Below are 21016 nucleotides of genomic sequence, written 5' to 3' on the forward strand. Positions count from 1 at the left end.
CGGAGTCACCACAAGCTCCGGAACGGATCCGCAAAACTGGCCGTATCGGAGTCCACTTGCACAGCGCAACGGATCCGGAACAGATAAGGATTACGGATCCGGACCGGATCCGGTCCAGACCCTACCCGGATCCGGTAATAAAGCGGTTCATCCGGCCCGGATCCGATCCGGACCCGTTGATAAAGAAACGGATCCGATCAGGACCCGCTGATTACTCATCCGGCCCGGATCCGATCTGGACCCGTTCATTTAGTGGGTCTATACCTTATTTAAAATGGGTAATCTGGCCAAAACTAGCTATGGAAATATCAAAAATAGAGCCAACAAACATTATATAGACTAGACTGCTCTATAAACGTGTAATATGTCTCCCTTTATTAATATTAATAAACCATAAAATAATTCAAAACTTGAAAAAATCTAAACTTTCCTTGGCCAGTAATAATGAAACACTCTATAAAAAGTAGGTAATTACATGAAGAAAAATAAAAAAATAAAATGCAACCAAAAATTGTACAAAAACAGTTTTATTTAATGAAAAACTTTACCTCTAAAAAGACAATTCAGTTCAATAACTTTGTAAAGTTAATATTTACGAATGAATTAGTTCAATTCAGCCATAAGGAATTTTATAGCACACAAAAGTTTCATTATTCACTTTGTGTTAGCTTGAAAAATTTCATGACATCTCATAGCAAAGATTACTGTTAAATGTAGGATGTAAAAGTAGGTTATTACACGTTAAAAGCTGAAGTGTGTATCAATGTCAGTATCTGACAAACTAGTTGGCTAAATCAAGTTTAAAACTCTTTAAAAAATTACTCTTTTAAAAAGTAATTTAATCTTACTTTTAAAGATGAAGCAGAATATCGAAGGATGAAGTAGAATCAAAAACCAGACTGGAGCACTTGAATGAGCTGTGAAGATGCGTTCGGATTGCTAATCCGCGCAGTGTCCATAATGAGTCCGCTAATTGACAGTGCGCTGTCCGGAGGCGGGGCATATTCTGGGCGAATGACCGAACAGAGTCTGACAGTACAGCGGAGCTACCGATTTGAGGGCGGATCCGCCCCGGAGTCTGTTGCTATCAGGGTGTGTTCAAGCGCCAGCAAAACAGTGTAAAGAAATAGTCTTTGTGAGAAGCAGTCAAATCTTATAATACAATACAGTGACACAATAATTTCAGGACATGAAAAAGGATTTCAACACCAGTTTAGCAAAATACAATAATGTCTGTTATTGTTATTTAAAAAATTGTTATAACGTTTACATGTTCATACATTTTACATTTCTTTATTTTACGTCAGTGACTATATCCTATATGACTTATATACTATATTCTAGTATATGGATGGCACTTATATATTGTTTTAATGAAAAAAAATGTTGTTATATGTGTAATATCTATTTTATTAATATTCTGAATTAGTTTTGATTTTGATTTCATGTTGATTTTAGCTTAATTTGTAAAAAATTTTTGTTATGCGTTTTGTATGTATGTATATATATATATATATATATGTATGTGTGTGTGTGTGTGTTATTATTATTTATGATAATAATTATTATTATTATTTTGTGTGTGTGGCTAAGGGGGGGCACATGTGATAATTGATTGATAATAATTGTTTACATTAATATAATAATTTATACTTTTGACTCATCTGTTTTCTTTAAAACGGGTTTAAAGGCTGAAATGTGAAGTTTATCATTTTATAAAACTTTTTGTTTTTGTAAAAACCTGTGCCTGAACTGTAAATCATGATTTTTACAGTTATTTATACAGTTTAATATGTAACATTGCCCTACCCCGCTAATATAGTATTAATTTTATTTGTGCAGGTCTTAAAAAGTCTTACATTTGATCTTAAAATCCTGCAGATTCAGTTCAGTTACAATTCAGTAAATTCAGTTTTAGTTTTTATTTATTCCAGTTAGTAATTGTAGTGGTTCAACTTAAACTTATTTCAGTTTGTTGCTAAGGCAATGTTTTGTTTAGTTTAAGTCTTTCATCTAATATTTGTATTTCATTTCAGCTTATTTCTATTAACAAGATTGTTTTAGTATTGAAGTTTAAATCTCATGTATCCTTTCAGGAGCACGTCCAAGTCCTAGTTCTCCTCAAAATCAAAAGAAAATGTACAGTAGTTTGTAGCAAATGAAGTGTCTGAAGAACAGTTGTATCTTCAGGCGTTTCTTGAAAAGAAACCTAAATACACGCTGTCTGAACACTGAAATCTGAATGTCAGCGCTGCTCTCTGATGTGTCTGTCTCAAAGCTGGTGATGATGCCAAGATCCGCGTGTGGCAGATTCCCAAAGGAGGCCTGACGGAAACCCTGACTGAGCCGGAGTGTGTTCTGCGGGGTGAGAAGCCGGCACATGTGACTTCTGAACTGTAATAGCAGTAATTCGGTATTGTTTGATTGACATGAACCTTGACCAATGACAGGACACACAGAGAAGATTTACTCTATCAAGTTCCACCCCCACGCGTCCAGCCTGCTGGCTTCCTCCTCCTACGACCTCACGGTGAGACTGTGGAACCTGGAGACAGGAGAGGAAGTCAAACGACTCAGCGGACATCAGGACCAGGTCTGTCTGTCTATCTGTCTATGTGTCTGTCATTTTATATATCTGTCTGTTTGTCTGTCTTGTCTATCTGTCTTTGACTTTGTAGATATCAAGCCAACTCACTGTTTTCTCTGTTAGATATTTGGCATGGCTTGGAGTCCAGACGGGAAACTGCTGGCCACTGTGTGTAAGGATGGAAAAGTGCGTCTGTACGACCCACGCAAGTCCACCTTGCCCATCCAGGTTAGTTCAGCATCAGATTAATATTATTAAACTTCAAAAATCGTATCTTTTGACCACGTTTTACCATCTTTGTCCATGCAGGAGGGCCCAGGACCTGAGGGCCATAGAGGGGCCCGTGTAGTGTGGGTCTGTGATGGCAAGTACCTGCTGGTTTCAGGATTCGACAGGTACAATATACCACAAATTTAGCCAAAATGATTATAGTATTGGTACTAGCAGTGCCTCTCTGACTCTAAATATGTTCTAATGGCTTATTTCCTCTATAGTCGCAGTGAAAGGCAGCTGTACCTGTTCTCAGCTGAGTCCTTGGCATCCGGGTCTGTGGCTTCTGTGCCTGCCGATGTGTCTCCCTCGACCCTTATCCCGTTCTATGATCCCGACACCAGCGTCCTGATCCTCACTGGGAAGGTGCGTTGTTGAGCATTAAAATTGGCCATTGGTTTAAACGTTATAGTAACGAACAGATTCATCCAACAATGTGTTTATTTGTCCTTTGGTCTTTCAGGGTGACACACGTGTTTATACATACGAGATCGTGCCTGAAGCACCGTACTTCATGGAATGTAGTAGTTTTCATTCCTCTGAACCACACAAGGTATTATTGTTGGTGCTGTTGTGATGTTGTTGATGATATAGAAAGCAGACTGTTTTACTGATGTTTCACCGTGTCCTCACAGGGGTTGTGTTTCCTGCCGAAGACTGAATGTGACGTGCGTGATGTGGAAGTGGCTCGAGCCGTCCGACTTGGCAAGACCACCATTGAACCTGTGGCCTTCAGAGTGCCTCGTGTCAAAGTAAGAGTGACCCTCATACCAGAATCTGAAAAATAAAAATTATTATTCTTTTTTTATTATATTTTTAAATTATATTATATTTCTTGATACCTTTAGCTTGGTCATTTTTGAGTACTTTTTCAGCTTTACATTCCAGTGTTTCTCATGCTGAATGAACAAATGTAAACATTTGAATCTGTCTTCGCTCCACAGAAAGAGTTTTTCCAGGATGATGTTTTCCCAGAGACTGCAGTGTGGTGGGAAGCATCTCTGACCGCTGCTGCCTGGCTCTCTGGATCCAACGGACAGCACCGCAAAATCAGCTTGCGGCCCAAAGACATGACGCCCGGTACAGCTCAACATCACCAAACACAACTCAAGGAATAACCGTCGGCTCTATAAATATAGTGTTTAAATACCCTTCCTTATGATCCGTTTTCTTTCAGTGAGTGAAGCACCAAAAGAGGCTCCTGTGAAGAAGTACCTGCCCTCCTCTGTCTATCTGGAGGAGAAAACTGATGAACAGAAGAAAGAGGAGGTGTCTATCTATCTATCTATCTATCTCTATCTATCTATCTGTCTGTCTGTCTGTCTGTCTGTCCTTATCTATCTATCTATCTATCTGTCTGTCTTGTCTGTCTGTCTGTCCTTATCTATCTATCTATCTATCTATCTATCTATCTATCTGTCTATCTATCAACTATCTATCTGTCTGTCTGTCTGTCCTTGTCTATCTATCTGTCTGTCTATCTGTCTGTGTCTGTCTGTCTATCTGTCTGTCTATCTAATCTATCATCTGTCTGTCTTGTCTGTCCTTGTCTATCTATCTATCTATCTCTATCTATCTATCTATCTATCTATCTGTCTGTCTGTCTGTCTGTCTGTCTTTATCTATCTATCTGTCTGTCTGTCTGTCTGTCTGTCTGTCTGTCTATCTATCTATCAACTATCTATCTGTCTATCTGTCTGTCCTTATCCATCTGTCTGTCTGTCTGTCTGTCTGTCCTTATCTATCTGTCTGTCTGTCCTTATCTATCTATCTATCTGTCTGTCTGTCTATCTGTCTGTGTCTGTCTGTCTATCTGTCTGTCCTTATCTATCTATCTATCTATCTATCAACTATCTATCTGTCTATCTGTCTGTATGTATGTCTGTGTCTGTCTGTCTGTCCTTATCTATCTATCTATCTATCTATCTATCTATCTGTCTATCTATCAACTATCTATCTGTCTGTCTGTCTGTCCTTGTCTATCTATCTGTCTGTCTATCTGTCTGTGTCTGTCTGTCTATCTGTCTGTCTATCTATCTGTCTGTCTGTCTGTCTATCTATCTATCTGTCTGTCTGTCTATCTATCTATCAACTATCTATCTGTCTGTCTGTCTGTCTATCTATCTATCTATCTATCTATCTATCTATCTATCAACTATCTATCTGTCTGTCCTTATCTATCTATCTATCTATCTATCTATCTATCTATCTGTCTGTCTTGTCTGTCTGTCTGTCCTTATCTATCTATCTGTCTGTCTGTCTGTCTGTCTGTGTCTATCTGTCTATCTGTCTGTCCTTATCTATCAACTATCTATCTGTCTGTATGTCTATCTATCTATCTATCTATCTGTCTGTCTGTCTGTATGTATGTCTGCCTGTCTGTCTGTCTGTCTGTCTATCTACAGTATATCTCTGTCTATTGTTAGCTCATACATTCATTCGTTCATTCTATCTATCTGTCTGTTGTTTGTTAGTTTTTTTCTGCCTATCTGTCTGTGGTTTGTTTATTCTCTGTCTGTGGTTTGTTCTGTCTGTCTGTCTCTCTCTCTATCATTTGTTTATTTGTTTGTTCTTTTTGTCTGTAGATCATTTTTTTGTTCTGTCTGTCATTTGTTTGTTCTGTCTATCTGTCGTTTGTTTGTTTGTTCAGTTTGTCTGTCCTTCTGTCAGTTGTTTATCCGTTCATTCTATCTGTCTATTTTTTGTTTGTTTGTTTGTTCATTTTGTCGATCTAGCGTTCTCTCTATCTGTCTGTAGTTCATTCATTCTATCTATCTCATTCATTTGTGTGTATGTGTGTTTGTTGCAGTTGCTCAGTGCTATGGTGGCGAAGCTGGGAAACAGGGAAGATCCTCTGCCACAGGCATCATATGAGGGTGTGGATGAAGATGAGTGGGTGAGTGAAGAACTGACCACACACACACACACACCTCAGATGATTCATGACACTCTGTAAACCATCTAAACCCTATCTGTGTGTGTTTCAGGACGACTAACACACAAGCCTTGCCTCACGGTCCAGTCAGGGTGCCAGCAGCAGACATGGGACGTACTTGCTGTATTTAAATTTTGCCATTCCAGGGTGCCAACGTACCTCTGAACCTCCTAAACGTTCCTCATCCCGCCAGCTTCAGCTCCGTACAGCCTGCTGATTCACTCTCACACACTCCTCCATCTGCCTTCTAAATAACCCACCCATCATCTCTCTGCATTGGTTTAACTGGAGTATTAATATCAGTTATTAATGGTTAAAATGATTCTAGACACATGAACACATTCTTATGCATAGTTCAGACGTTCATCTCAGATGCATGACGCACATTTACAATATGACGGGGTTTTTTCTGTGTCAGTTTTAATGATGGCATCAGTTTTGTACTGCTGTAATTGACTGTATAATGACTGCATGATAACACAAGCCTTCCTCAATCTATAACACAAAAGCTCTCTGGATATTTTCATTGGTGAAATGTGCACTTAATACCATCATTTGACTATTGAAATGGTTAAATGTACGTTTTACATTGATATTGTGGTAATTAGTTGGATTAAATGTCATCTCCTTTAGGTTCTTAGCAGCGTTAGATATCCTTTAATAAGTCTGGAGCACAAATGTCTGTGTACCTCTAAATCAATGATCTGGAGACTTTTGAAAACACTCCTTTTTAAACTGGGAAATACTCTTTTCTGTATATTTCCTTCTGCTCAACCTAATCAACAGTATTAACACAAATCTACTTCACAAGGGTATTTTCTCCAATAATCAGGTTTATCACAAAGCAATACAACTATTTTCTTTTTTAACAGAACATGTTTACATATTCCAGGTAAGGAATCGTGCATGTTATGGCACTCGTACCGTATGATGTCCTGTGCTTGACATGTGACCATGTACTCACACATGAATGGTAGATGTTAATAGATATGGCAATGGTCTGCTAAGTGTTTTTTTTAATGTGAGCTCATTTTACCAATCTGATGTTTTTGGGATGCTTTTTCACAGCACTTGTAATCGCATTCATTTTAATACTTTATAGGCAATAATGTTTTTCACTCCTCTTTTGAATGGAATCAGTCTTGTGGGAATGTTGCCTCAAAATAAAATCTTGAGAGCTAAGAAATATGGAATTGTGTGGTGTATTTATTGATGATCATCATAATCATACTGTAATTATTACAAGTGTTATTGTTATAAATTATTATAATCATCATCATTATTATACAATGTATTATTATTAATATAATCATATTATGTAATTTATTGTTAATAATACAGTATATTATTATTATTATTTCTCTATATTTATTTTATATCATATTTTGGTTATAGACTCAATTCCCATCTGGTAATATTAAATATGATCCATTTATTTTGTTTATTGTTATTATCAGTAGTAGTGTTTAATGTATTATTAATATATATATATATATTTTTTTTTTTTTTTTTTTTTTTTAAAGAAGTGATTATAGACAAGTTTCGCATCTGGTAATATTAAATATATTCCATTACTTCTGTTTTATTATTATTATTATTATTATTACAACATTTACAAGGCACAATGAGAATAAAATGTAGAGAGTTACAATACAAGAAACTCTAAAATTAAAACACATCATATTATATTATAAATAGTAAACCATAGTATTACAAGGGATTCTATTATTAGAGTTTTTTTCAAAGAATGTAAATATAGGTCATCAATTTTCTCCACGAGTCACGACCCGAGAAGGGTGTTCCTGCACAACCGGAGGCTGCAGTTTCAGGACCGCAGTTCTAGGACCCTACGACCGCACGCCTCCGTTGAATCTGCCAGCGGGTCATGAATGTCCTCCAGCCGGCAGGTGGCAGTGTGCGTGTTGTGTGTGTTCGCCTCGGTTCTTCACCGGCTTCATCAACCTTGATGGAGCTACACGTGAAAAAAAAACATTTGTCCTAAACTGAGCTGTTTCACATCATCGCAGCAGATCAGTCATGGTATGTTCATATATTCATATACCGATCATCATCATCATAATTTTATTATTTCATGTCGGTAGCTCTATATTTCATCTCTAGAAATGCTAATAATGGATCATCACATTTGGGCGGCGTTATGCAAAACTTCCCACATAGTGAGGTAGGTATGTGGGGGCGTGTTAGAACGAGCCGTTTTAGGTAGGTGTGGCTGACTCTTAACTTTTATAAAGAATATCTCTTTGGATTTGAGACTTTAGTCTTTGCAACTTTACAGATCTTCTTTATGCACCAAGAGCTTGTAACACTCCAAAGAGAAAGGAAAACTTGAAATCGCATCATATGACCCCTTTAACATCTCCAAAAAATAACCACCAAATCTAATAATAATGTAATTGTAATTATTGTAAATCTTCTATTTTTCTCACTTTGGGAGTCTTAGGAGAATATGACAGCATTGCACTGTCTTAAAACTCAAATGTCTTAACATGACAGATGTTAATGGTCACCAGTATGAGGAATACTCTGTATGTGAAATATGACTGTTGTGTGAATGTGAATGCAGCCAGTCAGGCGGCTGCTGAGGCTCGGGGTCGAGCGGGCAGACAGTCTGCGGCTGCGTCTAGTTTCACAGGAATGACTTTACAAGAAGCCCAACAGATACTGAACATCTCCACATTAACACCAGAGGAGATTCAGAAGGTGAGAGTCTGTTGTAACAGTCTGTAACATACATCAGATCAACATTACATTATTCTCTCTCTCTCTCTAACAAAATATGTTTTAATTCTGTATGCTTTCATTTTCTCCTCAGAATTATGAGCATTTATTTAAAGTCAATGACAAAACTGCTGGCGGTTCTTTCTATATACAGTCAAAGGTAAGCAGTGAGACAGTCAATCAGAATGGTCATTTTTGTTGCTTCCAGAGATATGTTTTTTTTTGTTTTTTAGATTTTTTGTTAACATAATAGTCATAAAGCAGGAAACTCCTGGTTCAGGGTCACTCCTGGGTTTTGATCCCAAATCTTTAGCTATTAGATCAGTGGTTCTCAGCATCAGAGAAATAATAATAATAATGTATATGTGTTTGTGGTGGACTGTTGTAGGTGGTACGGGCTAAAGAGCGTCTGGATGAAGAACTCTCCATTCAACAGCAGCACCAAACCAAACCTCCAGACCAGCAGCAGGAGACGTGAGCTCCATCCTCATACACCTCCACTGTAATTATGACCCAGACTTCCAATAAAACTTGATCTTTTTGTACATTAAAAATGTCAATCATTTCTTTATTCATCCGTCAGAGTGCAGGAGTATTTTCTGGACATTACGTTGCAAGGTAATTCATCTCAATGTTCTCGAGCTCTAGAATTGTTGCACTTCATTCAGGAGCTCATGGAACTTTCTAACAGTTAAAAATGTACACGACCATTCAAAAGTTTGGTGTCAGATTTTTTCATGTTTTTATCTCTTCTGCCCGCCAAGGCTGCATTTATTTGATGAAAAATTCAGTAAAAACAGTAATATTGTGACATTTTGTTGCAGTTTAAATGAACTGTTTTCTATTTCAATATATTTTAAAATGTAATTTATTCCATGAATTTTCAGCATCATTACTTCAGTCTTCAGTGTCACATGATCCTTCAGAAATCATTCTAATATGCTGATTTGCTGCTCAAGGAACAGAACAGAAAACTCAAAAGAACAGCATTTATTTGAAATAGAAAACTTTTGTATTTTCTATCACTATTATTTTGTATTTACTATCAGTTTTGATCAGTTTAATGCATCCTTGCTGAATAAAATTATTAATTTCTTTAAAAAACTTTTTGCTGACCTCAAACATTTGAAAAGTAGTGTGTATGTGTGTGTGTGTGTGTGTGTGTGTATTTATATATTCATACGCAGAGTTTTATGTATCCATCCATCTGTTCATGCTGAAAGGAATGATCTGGATTTAATATAAGGTACCAACAAACTAAACAAACAAGGTATTAAAACTGTTTACAGTGTTGCAATAATTAAAGTCTAGGCAAAACTTTGGATTCAAAAGCAGTTCTGGGTGAATTAATTCACTGTATGTCACTGAAATCAATTACTGGGTGGATTTTTCTCCAGTAAAATGTCCTTGTATCTGGCGTCCATCTTTTCCAAACTATGAACAGAGATGAAAGATTGTCCAGACAAGGTTAATAAGTGATTCTATCACACCTATCATGATGATTAGGTCATGTGGCTGAACTTTAGAAACAGTATTTTAAGGTTTATCCCAGTATAATATTATGCCCCATAGACTTCAGCTGTGTAACTGTAAATAATAGTCCAATCTGAAGGATGATGCTTGTCTGTGGTAATCAACAGTGTGCAGCAGATGAAGTTTTTCTGAATCCAGAACATTCCTTCAAAAATCTTGATGCATTTGGCCATCATTTAAGCTGGACTGCTGTAAGAGTCGTACCATAAATACTGTAAGTGAGAAGCAATATACAACATGTGTTGCCATTTGAGTAATGGAATTAAAATTAATATATTTAAATATTAATATAATAATATGTGTAGCTACATTTGTTATTGTATTTTAAGTTTTTTTTCTTCTGATTTTTGCCCAACCCCAGTGTATGTATATGAATGCAGTCTGTACTTTTAAAAAAAAATAATAATTGCACAATATAAATACATGAATCAATGACAGCTTCAGACTTCTGTGATTCAAACCAGCTAATCGCTCTGAAATTAACAAAGAAAATGACTGAATATTGAACATATGTGTTCAAATTATACAGTATATTAGAAATTTATGATTAATAAAATCTGCATTTTCAGTGTTTTTCCTCAGGATTAAATATCAAATGTTAATTAGGATGACGACATAAACACTGATTATTGAAATGTGTTTTGGGATCCTCACAAACACTGTGTTTTTACTTTAGAATCGCTGTTATGTATATTTCAGTTATTCAAACTGGGATCGGTCAGATGCATTGAGCAAAAGCAAACCGATGGAAGGGCCAAGAAAAATAGTTCAACATCTCATCAGTTAATACTATAAATATTTCAGCCCTCTGTGCATGAATATCCCAAACATTCAGAAAAAAAGACTCGGTGAAGCGCAATATATCAAATGCAAATTTATTAAACATTTGTTTCTTTTATTTTCATTGACATCCTTATCAATATCGTAATAAAAATCCTCTAAAACAGGAGCACACACCTATGTTGTACCAACTGGAGACTTTTACAGCTCTAAAATTCTCTGAACATGATGCTGGGAAAAAATATATATTTATTTATATATATATTTATTCTCATATACTGTATTACATCTAAATTTCAACTATAATAAAAGGCACTTGGAGAAAAATTAAAATACTGATATTTAAATATCTCAAAAATGTGCAAAAAAGGAAAAAATACAAATGGATACTGGCCTTTCCAGGCCATAGTCTTTTTGTTAACCCTTTGTGCATCTCTGTGGTACTTCAAGAATGTGTCCTATTATTAGTTCTTTTTAGGAACATACAAAGATCTTTTCTTTTAGTGTGAGCATTTTTTTTTTAATCCTAAAATGGTGCTTAATTTATGTACCGTATATAGTTTCTGACATCATTGGAGTTTTACTGGCATGAATATCTAATTTAAATATCTAGCTATGACATCTTCCCTGCCATTCATTTTATTGCCATTAGTCTCTCACAAAACAGTTGCGGTAAGTTCAGAGTCATTGGGAACACCATCGTTTTGTGAAACAGTGCGGCCGTTTTCAGAGTGCTCAAAGGGTTAAAGGTTCAAACAGCTTATCTGATATTCAACATTGATGTAGACCTTGACAGGTCTGTGTCAGTTTCAGCTTTCTCCAGCCAACAAGATGAGGAAAGGGAGTAGGAGAAGAGATTTCCAACTTCTTGGAAAGATGCAAGTGTTTATAAACGTCATTTCCAGTAAAGCCTCCTAAATACACGCTGATGTCAAACTGATGATTACTGCATGTATTTGCATGTTATCGCTTATCTCAGGGGCCGTGTAAGGGTCAGTGGCCTACTTTTGAAACCTGGCGCACGGATCAAGATCTGGACAGTGGCAACATTTTTTCTAGCAGTGATGCTAGAGCGAACGGAGGAAGCACCAGCGATTTGCGGTCTAAAAAATGTTGTGCATTTCTCTTCTCTTTCACTCAGTAATTGGACATTATACATTACATATACATTATACAGTATGTAAACTTCAAACATCGTGGTATGATTATGGGCTAAATGTGAGGGTTTCTTACTCAAACACTTTCCGCAAACTTATCCGTCACCTCCTCCTGTCACTTCTCCCTCTTTCCTCGCGATTCACTAGCTGGAGAAAGCTGAACACAGAGAAGCAATAGCAGAAACAAAGCAACTTCAACATCAGGAAATGTCACGTCCAAAACAAAGTCAGTAAAACAAAATGGCAATAATTGTATAGTTTTCTACAAACAATAAAACAAAAATAATTATGGAATAAGACTCTTGAGTGTAAAAATGGTTTGGAGGGGAGGGCAGGGTACATGCTTTAAGGAAGTGCGATTATTTCAGTCGGAATGTTTTTAAATTACATTCGTTCGTTTCCCTAATTAATTTTTTTATCCCAATCTACGAGTAATGGACATTACGGAAAGAAGCTCTAAATATGTCATCTCTCTTACAGAAGTACTTCTCCTGAGTGCCTGAGTTCAGGAGAGAAGGCTTAATCAAGAGCGTTATTTTAATCTGAATGAGGTCTTGATCGCGACACATTGATGACAAAGACTGTGTAAAATCTCACTCACATGACCCACTTCAGGACTTTGCAGATAGCACCATAAAAGGTAGAATATGAATATCTGCCTTAAAGGTTGTGTTGTACAACTTAATGTGCCTAAAATCTAGCACAGAATCTGTCTTTTGAGTTTTGATTTTCAGTTTGTATGATGTATCACAATGATGCATCATGCAGCTAGGGAAAATCAGAGGCAAATGGGGTCCAATGTGAAATTTTTAGTACTAGGAGCGTCGCGTACAGCTCCATTTGTGTAAGGTGACGTCAGGAGTGATGCTGAAACTCGATGCCTCGCTATAGAGTTTGATGCGTTGGAGAACATTGATGTGGGTCATGTGAAAGGGTCTTAAATCAAAATGCTATCTTTTGGCCACCTGAATAGTGCTTTCTACACTTTATTATTAAGTCTCTACTTTAATCTCTGGGTATACGATTAGATTTTTAGCACAGTGATTTAATATGGGGCAAACTGTGAAAACAAACTGAGAAACCAAACTAGACCCTTAATTGTTGCAATATACCATTGCACGTGTCAGCATGTTCACTTGGTTGTGGATAATGTTTATTTTAAACATTCCACTATTCTGCATCAACCAAAAGTTATTTGTTTTACCCTGCCAAGCTAGTATACTGCAAAGCAGGGCAATACTGTTAAATCTGGCCCTTGGTTCAACTAGTAGTGTGCAATACAAGTAATGACCAGAAGATGGCACTATTTACATCAGTGCCATGTCCTATAGGGCATTAGCATTACCGCTTGTAGAGTTTGTGCCCTTGTATAACTTAAAACTCAGTCAGTCTGAGCCTTGTGTCTGTAAATCTCTTATTCAACAAAATAGAGCTAGTCAAGGTTTCTATTTCCTCCTCCTCAGAGGACAGATTGTCGTTCATACTTTGTCTATTTTTATTCAAAGATGTTTGCTAATATTGCAGTGACACAGCTAGCAGCAAATGCAAGTTTCGTCATATAGCTTGTAATAGCATTGAGCTAAAGAAGTTCACTTGCAAGGGATGCAAAGGGTACCCTCTGACTGAGGTGGAACTCGGGACAGTTTGAAGCAGGGTTGTCCATTCCTGCTCCTAAATGGCCACCGTCCGGGAGAGTTTAGCTCTAGCCCTATGTAAACACACCTGCACCAGCTACTCAAGGTCTTCAAGATCACTGCAAACTTACAGCCAGGTGTGTAGAAACTAAACTCTGCAGGAAAGTGGCATTCCAGGGCCAGAATTGGACACTACTAGGCCAGTAAATGAGCTGCTCTCGCCTGACCTACGACCTCAGCACCCCTTTGCAAACCTGACCAGACCCATGCGATTTAGCCTCAAAAATCTCTGGCTTTCTACGCTCAGAGGTCTTTTCATAACGCATGGAATAGCTTGAAGGTCAGTTCCTGAAGAATAATAGCACACGTTTGTGTCTTTAGTGTGTTGCGTACACTGTCGTCCAAAAGTTTCTCTTAAACATAAATACAATTGTCTCTTGAAGCAAGGGCACAGATTCTTAAGTCTGCCTTTAGATCAGTGCTCTCATAAAACAAAAAAAACAAAAACAAAGCGGATACAACTTAGGGTCCAATCCTGCTTCTGGGGGGCCACCTTCCTGCAGAGTTTAGACTAGGGGTGGGCAACCCTGGCCCTCAAGGTCCACTGTCCTGCAAAGTTTAGCTCTAACAAACTCATCTGCCTAGTGTAGGGTTTAGTTTGTGTTTGGTAAATGTTGTAACTAAACTCTGCAGGACAGTGGACCTTGAGGGCCAGAGTTGCCCACCACTGGTTTAGTCCCAACCCTAATTAAACACAGCTTAATCAAGCTCTTCAGTATTACTCAAAACTTCCAAGCAGGTGTGTTGGTGTAGACTGAAGTTAAACTATCCAGGAAGGTGGCCCTCCAGGAGCAGGATTGGACAACCCTGGTAAAAAGATAAGCCAGAGAGAAAGAGAAAGGAACGGAGGTGAATGTTTGGCCACTTTCTGAATCGTTACGCTAAATTTTCTTCAAGATACCATCTCGGTTATCACAAGAAACAGGTAGCTGTGTCCAACCATAAGGTACAAATTAGAACTGAAGTAGCGCTAAAAGTTGAAGAAGATTGTGTCACCTCCAAGCATAACTGCATTTGCTTTGTGAAACCCCCCCACATGCTTGCCTCTGATCTCTGACCCCTGTTCCACCCCCACCCTTCCCCTGCCATTCCTCTGGAATGTGGTCCTCAGTTGACCACAGCTGGCTTCAGCACCACTGGGCCAGAAGGGATGACAACCCAAGACAGGAGGTCGTGGGATGCCCCCGTAGACAGGTTGAGCACACCGCCATGGATCTCGTCCTCACCCTCCTTGCCTCTGGCCTTGCCCTTGCCCTTGCCATGGTCCCTGCGCTCCGAGCCCAAAATGGGCACCATGGGCAACCCCAACGTGGAAGATGAGAAGGTAGGAGACAGAAAGTGTGACTTGGTCAGACCAAGCGGGGAACCGCTGAAGGACAGGATGGATGTCCCCCCAAGCCCAGCTGGAGGGGAGCTTGGGCAGCCCAGTGTGCTCAAGTCCAAGGGACAGGGACTGAGGGGGGACAAGGGGAGGGAGCCTCCGAGACCTTGCAGACCGTGACTGCCCAGGAAAGCAGCGGCAGCACCAGGAATGATGATGTGGGCCCCACTGACGTAAGTCAGCTCAGATTCTTTCCCTGCCCCTGCGATCTGCCCCGGCTTCATCATTGAGCCCACCCCACCCGGACTTCCCTGCTCCTGGGCTACAAAGTGCCCATGAGCCTTGATATGCTTCCTTAGGGAGCTGGGGTCTGTGTAGCGTTTCAAGCAGCCCACCATCTTGCAGTAGTAGGGCTTGTCCACATAGTGTGTGCGCGTGTGTTTGAACCGGTCACTGGAATTGGAGTAGCGCTTGTTGCAGCCCTCGTATGGACAGATGTAGGGCTTCTCTCCTGAAATACAAGCACTAAGTCAGCCAGGTGATGCGATCTTCATCTATCTATCCATACATTTAACTTGGTACTGACCTGTGTGTGAGCGGTTGTGAATCTTGAGGTTCTCCAGTCGGGAGAAGCTCTTGTTGCAGGTGGGACAGCGGTGAGGTTTCTCATTGGTGTGAGTACGGATGTGTATCAGCATCTTGTACCTAATGATGCAGACAGAAGTCTTAAGGTACGTCTTATGTAAAACTTAAAGGTTCTGTTTTAAAACTTAAAGGTCCAAGGAAATGAACCTAGAAATGGGTTATATGGTGGGTATTTTAAAAGAGAAAAAGACTTGTTATACTAAACAAGTCCATTAGTGTCTTCAACATGTTGATATTCTGCAATACAATATACCTCTAAAATTAAAGGGATAGTTCACCCAAAAATGAAAATTACCCCATGCATGATTTACTTACCATCAAGCCATCCTAAGTGTATATGACTCTTCCTTCAGACAAATAAAATCTGAGTTATATTAAAAAGTGTCCTGGCTCTTCCAAGATTTATAATAGCAGTGAGTGGGTGTTGAAATTCAATAGTCCAATAAAGTGCATCCATCCATCATAAAAAGTACTCTACATAGCTCTGGGGGGTTAATAAAGGCCTTCTGAAGTGAATCAATGCATTTGTGTAAGGAAAATATCCATAGGATGGCTTGAGGGTAAGTAAATCATGGGGTAATTTTCATTTTTGGGTGAACTATCCCTTTAACATGCACAATTATGTGGACACTTCAGAATATGGTGAAATATTTTAAATAATCTATTAGCCAAATTGTTAACGTTTTTCTGAACACACCATAGCTTAATTTCTATCAACGAGTCAAGATTAATCAAATGCTCTCCTGTCCAGCTGTTAAATGTAGCTTTCTTTAAGACGGGTCATAACTCTTTTTCTGTTTGTTACATAAAAACGTAGATTGGTCTAATATGAATCCAAAAAATTAGACTCAATGGCTAACTGCTAATTTATCTAGTTCTTAAGACTAAGTCTTAACATAGAGGCTAAGTTTATGCAACTGGCCCCTGCTGGTGCTAAATGATTCAAAGACAACCTGATTTAGAGAATGCAGTAAACACACCTGGCGTTGAATCCCCGTCCTTTGCGTGCACATCCCTCCCAGTGGCAACAGTACCCAGAATTCTTCTCAGGCTTTACATGGAAGTCATTGACGTGATCCACCAGGTCTTGCAAGGAGTCAAAAAGTAGGTGGCACTGTGACAAGAAAACAAGCACAATGAGCTCAGGTGAAAAATGCACATTAGCACCTATTTCTCACTGCTTCTATTTCTCACCTTCCTCCAGCGACAGGCCAGCTGTTCATCTGCAGAGAGGTCTGGAGAAGCTCTTGTGTCCTTGGGCTGCCGAATGAACATCGATGAAGGGAGGTGAAGCCCTCCACCTCCTCCAATGGGCACAAAGAACTGGAACGCTTGAGATGTGGCTCCTCCTTCCATGTAACGGATATGAGCTGAGTCCTGCGGGAACAAAACGAGAAAAGGCGAACATAATTCAAGCCTCTTTATCGTTTTTACAGCAGGCCAGCGATTCTAGTAATAGTTGTTAAAGTCAGTAACGGGAGCTACAGGAGGTCCGTGTTCTGTAATCGCCCTCACAGCGGAAGACTCTTATGAGCGTTTTGCTCGATATGGCGGCTCGTCTTCCCCGTGTTTCTGCCCCCAGCTGTGCTGATCTGAGCTAATGCCCTGCCACACTTTACACTCAACCACATATTTGAGACTTTAATGAGAGAAAGTGAAATGGCAAGGCACCAATAAATGTAACACAATACGAACAAAGAATCTTATACATGGAGCTTGATTTTGCACAAGTGCCCTCTTATGAGCTATAAGATAAAGAGTGTCTAGATAGCAGGACTAGATAGTAAACTATAAAATAGAGTTGTGAAAATCTGCCTAGGAAAGAGTTTAGATTTTGAGTAAATAGAAATAATTGAATATGTGTTGGTCTAACGACACAATATTTTGCCCTACTTGCTCTGAGTGGTGGTAAGTCTCTTAACTTGAAAAAATGTCATTTAAAATATGTATTAACTTCTTAATGTTTTAATATATTTTATAATATTTAACATATTCATTGATAATTATTATTATGTTAAATTAATACATTTATTGAAATTTATTATATTTATTTAATACACTTATACAATACAAAATATTTTTTCCCTCATCTCTAGTGGTCGTTTTTCTCAAAAATATTACACTCAAAATAGTTTTTAAAATATTTATTAGTTTATTTAATTTAAATATTTACATTTTAATATATGAATATGTAACATTTATATATATATATATATATATACACACACACAAACGCAATTATATTAGTATTAACTGCTATGGTATTTATTACTATTTTGAATCGGCTTTTATTTTTATAATTTCAGCATTTCTTTTATTTTTTGTTTAAGTTTTAGTAATTTTGTTGTACTTTTTACATTTGAATTCGTTTGAGATTTTTAAAAAATACTTTTTAGTTTTTCTTAGTTTTAGTCATTTTATTTCATCTAAATACTATATATATATGAATTTTTTTTTTTTTTTCATCCGCTAAACCAAAGTGTCTGATCATAGAGAAGAGCAATCACCTCAGTAAGCTACATCACCGTGTACAAGTTATGCGGCAAAGTTTAATACTTAGGGTTTAAGGGTTTGTTAATTTTTCTGCCCCTAAGTATAAGCAATAGTAATAGTCAGGGGTGGACTTAGTGATTTGGGGGCCCTAAGCAAATTTCAGGTATGGGGCCCCAACAATAATTTTTTTACGCCTAACCCTTATTTTGCTCGCTCTCTCTCTCTCTCTCGTAGGTTAGTTTATTTACCCCTTCACAACTTAAGTAAATTAGTCAACCTGATGCTGTTCTAAAGCCATATTAGGCTACCTAATTTTTTTCGGATCACAAATGAAGACATTATTAAAAAAACTGCTTGCACTTGTCCATTTAATGAATTGTAAACTTCTTTAAACTTTTTACAAAAAGGATTCAAATGTCATAAAAAGTATCCCATGCAACTCGTTTCGTATTCCAAGTGTTCTTAAGGCATACGGTAGAGTTTGCCGAGAAACAAATCGAAAATGTAATCTATTATTAAGCGTAAATCTCCAGTCATCGCATTCGTGCATTTTATACGAGTGTGTGGCAGTTCGCGCCGGCGCACCTAGGAAAAGCACAAAAGCGAGTCATTTTGAAACATCATGACAAATAAAATCATGACACGAAACACGATTCGTCCTTCTCTGAGGAGAATATCTCTGTTCTGAGCCAGTCAGACAGTATTATATAGCCTAGAAAGTGTGCAAAGAGCACTACACTATAATCACTTAAAGCTGTTATTCACTTCAGTTCATTGCGATCTCACGACGTTCCGTTAATCAATGAAGCTGTCTGCACGGCACAATGAATATCTTATTTACATCGTATCTGCACGTTGTTGTAATGAGAGGATTCGCAAGCTTGCAGAACTCAGCACCTGACAAAAACTCTGCATTTTGAGCGGTGAGTGAACATTTGAGGCTCTCCATAACGCAAATACATACTGGAGCGTTTGCCAAATATGTTTCGCCAATATCAGATGGGGCCCCCTGATTCCCCGGGGCCCTAAGCGGCCGCTTACCTCGCTTATTGGTTAAGTCCGCCCCTGGTAATAGTGATGCTTAGGAAGGGTTAATAAGAGCAGAAACAATGATGGTTTTGACTGGACAACAGTGTCAGGGCTGTCTGGGAACGTTTTCAGCTATGTGAGAAATGTGCATGGAAAATCATGGCAAATGAGGCTCAGCAGTGTCCTCATCTAAGACCTGGCCACTGTTCATCCATTGGCTTGAAGGAGGCATGGCAGGCATCGGAGACACACATAGGCACACAAAAAGCCATGCATCTCGCTCCCAATTCAATCTTGAGCGAATTAAATTAAGCAGAAAGAGCTCTGTGTGGCTGTACCTCGCTGTAAATCTGATTTAACCTCGCGTCCCATCCGTCAGCCCCACAGACAGCGAAAGAGAGACACTTTTGTGAAGGGACACAGGGGGCATTTGATAAGAAACACCAGTTTTGGGTCACTGAGGGTAACAGATCTGAATGTCTCATCTTGAGGGAAGGTGGGGGACGGTCCTGTGCGTTTAATGCACTCATGCTTATGACCCAAACAAGCTTATTAGCTTATTAGTTACCTTAATGAGCAAGATATCTCATTTATGAAGTAGTAGACCTAGTGTAAAGCTAATGATAGTGCTTCTAAAGGCACACTGAATAAAAAATGTCTTGTATTTCAGTTAAAAAATCTACAAATCCTTAAAACAAGATACATTTACTTGAAAAGTAAGATTGCATAAGATTTGAAGTATTTTCAGCTAACTTGATCTTTAAAACGTGTATTTCTTTCACCTTTTTACCTGTTTTTAACTCACAAAGGCTGTGTTTATTTGAACAAAATTACAGTAAAAACAGTAATATTGGGAAATATTATTACAATTCAAAATAACTGTTTTCTATTTGAATATGTTTTAAAGTGTAATTTATTCCTGTGATGCAAAGATGAACTTTCAGCAGTCTTCAGTGTCACACGATCCTTCAGAAATCATTCTAATAAGCTGATTTGCTGCTCAAGAAACATTTCTGATTATTAGCAATGTTGAAAACACTTTTGCTGTGGAATTTTTGTGGAAACCTTTGATGAATAGAAAGAACAGCATTTATTAGAAATAGAAATCTTTTGTAACATTATAAATGTCTTTACTGTCACTTTTAAACAATTTAATTGAATAAACATATTTATTTCTTCTTCTCAAAAATAAAAAAATCCTACTGAGCCCAAACTTTCGGTGGTATACATAAAGATACATGTCGTACAGCCCAAAGGTACAACACAGACACGTGCATCTGCGTGTAAGAGAGGCTCTGGGTAGACAATGTTTTATCCCACGCGTATAACTACACACACCACAGGTGTGTGGCAGCAATGTAAATGGGACATTTCTTTGGGTGTGTGTGTGTGTGTGTGTGTAAAAACCTCACCTCTGTCTGATTTGGTCCAGTTTCTCCGGATCGCTGATGAGCACCTGAACACCCAGCTTCATCTTGGTTTTCTGCAGGCTGAAGTCCAGACAGGCTATCTTGGCATTGGACACACGCTTCACCATTCCTAAACAATACAAACAACATTTACAAACACACATATGAACATACACTGTGCAATGTCAAAAGCAAGCATGCGCATGGACAGACCTTGTGATCCGACAGTGCAGTTAAGTGCGTATCCGTTGACGAGGAAACTCTCTTTCTGGCTGCGTCCGTGAGCCTTCAGCACATTCACAGAGTTGATGGGATAGCGAGCAACACCTTTACCATCAACAAACTTCACAGCCAGGGCAGCGTCCACCACCATATTAGCAAAAAAATCTGAATCACTGACAGAACGTCAAGGAACAACACTTTC

At 38.3% G+C, this 21016-nt stretch overlaps 3 protein-coding genes across 4 annotated transcripts in view; 2 read left to right on the forward strand and 1 right to left on the reverse strand.

The window, feature by feature from the left end:
• The window catches only part of LOC107718618 (coronin-7-like), a 13374-nt gene extending 6409 nt beyond the window's left edge, over nucleotides 1-6965 (forward strand). The window contains exons 8-18 of the mRNA XM_016525785.1: nucleotides 2263-2365; nucleotides 2451-2593; nucleotides 2711-2815; nucleotides 2897-2982; nucleotides 3082-3223; nucleotides 3321-3410; nucleotides 3493-3609; nucleotides 3802-3937; nucleotides 4035-4126; nucleotides 5667-5753; nucleotides 5845-6965. Coding sequence (XP_016381271.1) covers nucleotides 2263-2365; nucleotides 2451-2593; nucleotides 2711-2815; nucleotides 2897-2982; nucleotides 3082-3223; nucleotides 3321-3410; nucleotides 3493-3609; nucleotides 3802-3937; nucleotides 4035-4126; nucleotides 5667-5753; nucleotides 5845-5853 — 1110 coding nt within the window. The 3' untranslated portion in view covers nucleotides 5854-6965. The remainder of the gene's footprint in view (nucleotides 1-2262; nucleotides 2366-2450; nucleotides 2594-2710; nucleotides 2816-2896; nucleotides 2983-3081; nucleotides 3224-3320; nucleotides 3411-3492; nucleotides 3610-3801; nucleotides 3938-4034; nucleotides 4127-5666; nucleotides 5754-5844) is intronic.
• A 1323-nt stretch (nucleotides 6966-8288) lies between these two features.
• LOC107718564 (mitochondrial import inner membrane translocase subunit tim16-like) lies at nucleotides 8289-9287 on the forward strand. The gene is made up of 3 exons (XM_016525683.1): nucleotides 8289-8513; nucleotides 8626-8691; nucleotides 8920-9287. The coding sequence occupies exons 1-3, from the start codon at nucleotides 8307-8309 to the stop codon at nucleotides 9007-9009; spliced, it is 363 nt and encodes a 120-aa protein (XP_016381169.1). The 5' UTR covers nucleotides 8289-8306; the 3' UTR covers nucleotides 9010-9287.
• Nucleotides 9288-11079: 1792 nt separating this feature from the next.
• The window catches only part of LOC107718561 (zinc finger protein GLIS2-like), a 44952-nt gene continuing 35015 nt past the window's right edge, over nucleotides 11080-21016 (reverse strand). For both annotated transcript variants that reach the window (XM_016525677.1, XM_016525676.1), the window contains exons 4-7: nucleotides 16856-17038; nucleotides 16642-16775; nucleotides 15603-15721; nucleotides 11080-15527 (exon numbers count right to left, since the gene is read on the reverse strand). In XM_016525677.1, coding sequence (XP_016381163.1) covers nucleotides 14803-15527; nucleotides 15603-15721; nucleotides 16642-16775; nucleotides 16856-17038 — 1161 coding nt within the window. In that variant the 3' untranslated portion in view covers nucleotides 11080-14802. The remainder of the gene's footprint in view (nucleotides 15528-15602; nucleotides 15722-16641; nucleotides 16776-16855; nucleotides 17039-21016) is intronic.

The sequence above is a fragment of the Sinocyclocheilus rhinocerous genome, unplaced genomic scaffold, assembly GCF_001515625.1.
Source record: "Sinocyclocheilus rhinocerous isolate Xijiao unplaced genomic scaffold, SAMN03320098_v1.1 scaffold182, whole genome shotgun sequence".
Classification (NCBI taxonomy): domain Eukaryota; kingdom Metazoa; phylum Chordata; class Actinopteri; order Cypriniformes; family Cyprinidae; genus Sinocyclocheilus; species Sinocyclocheilus rhinocerous.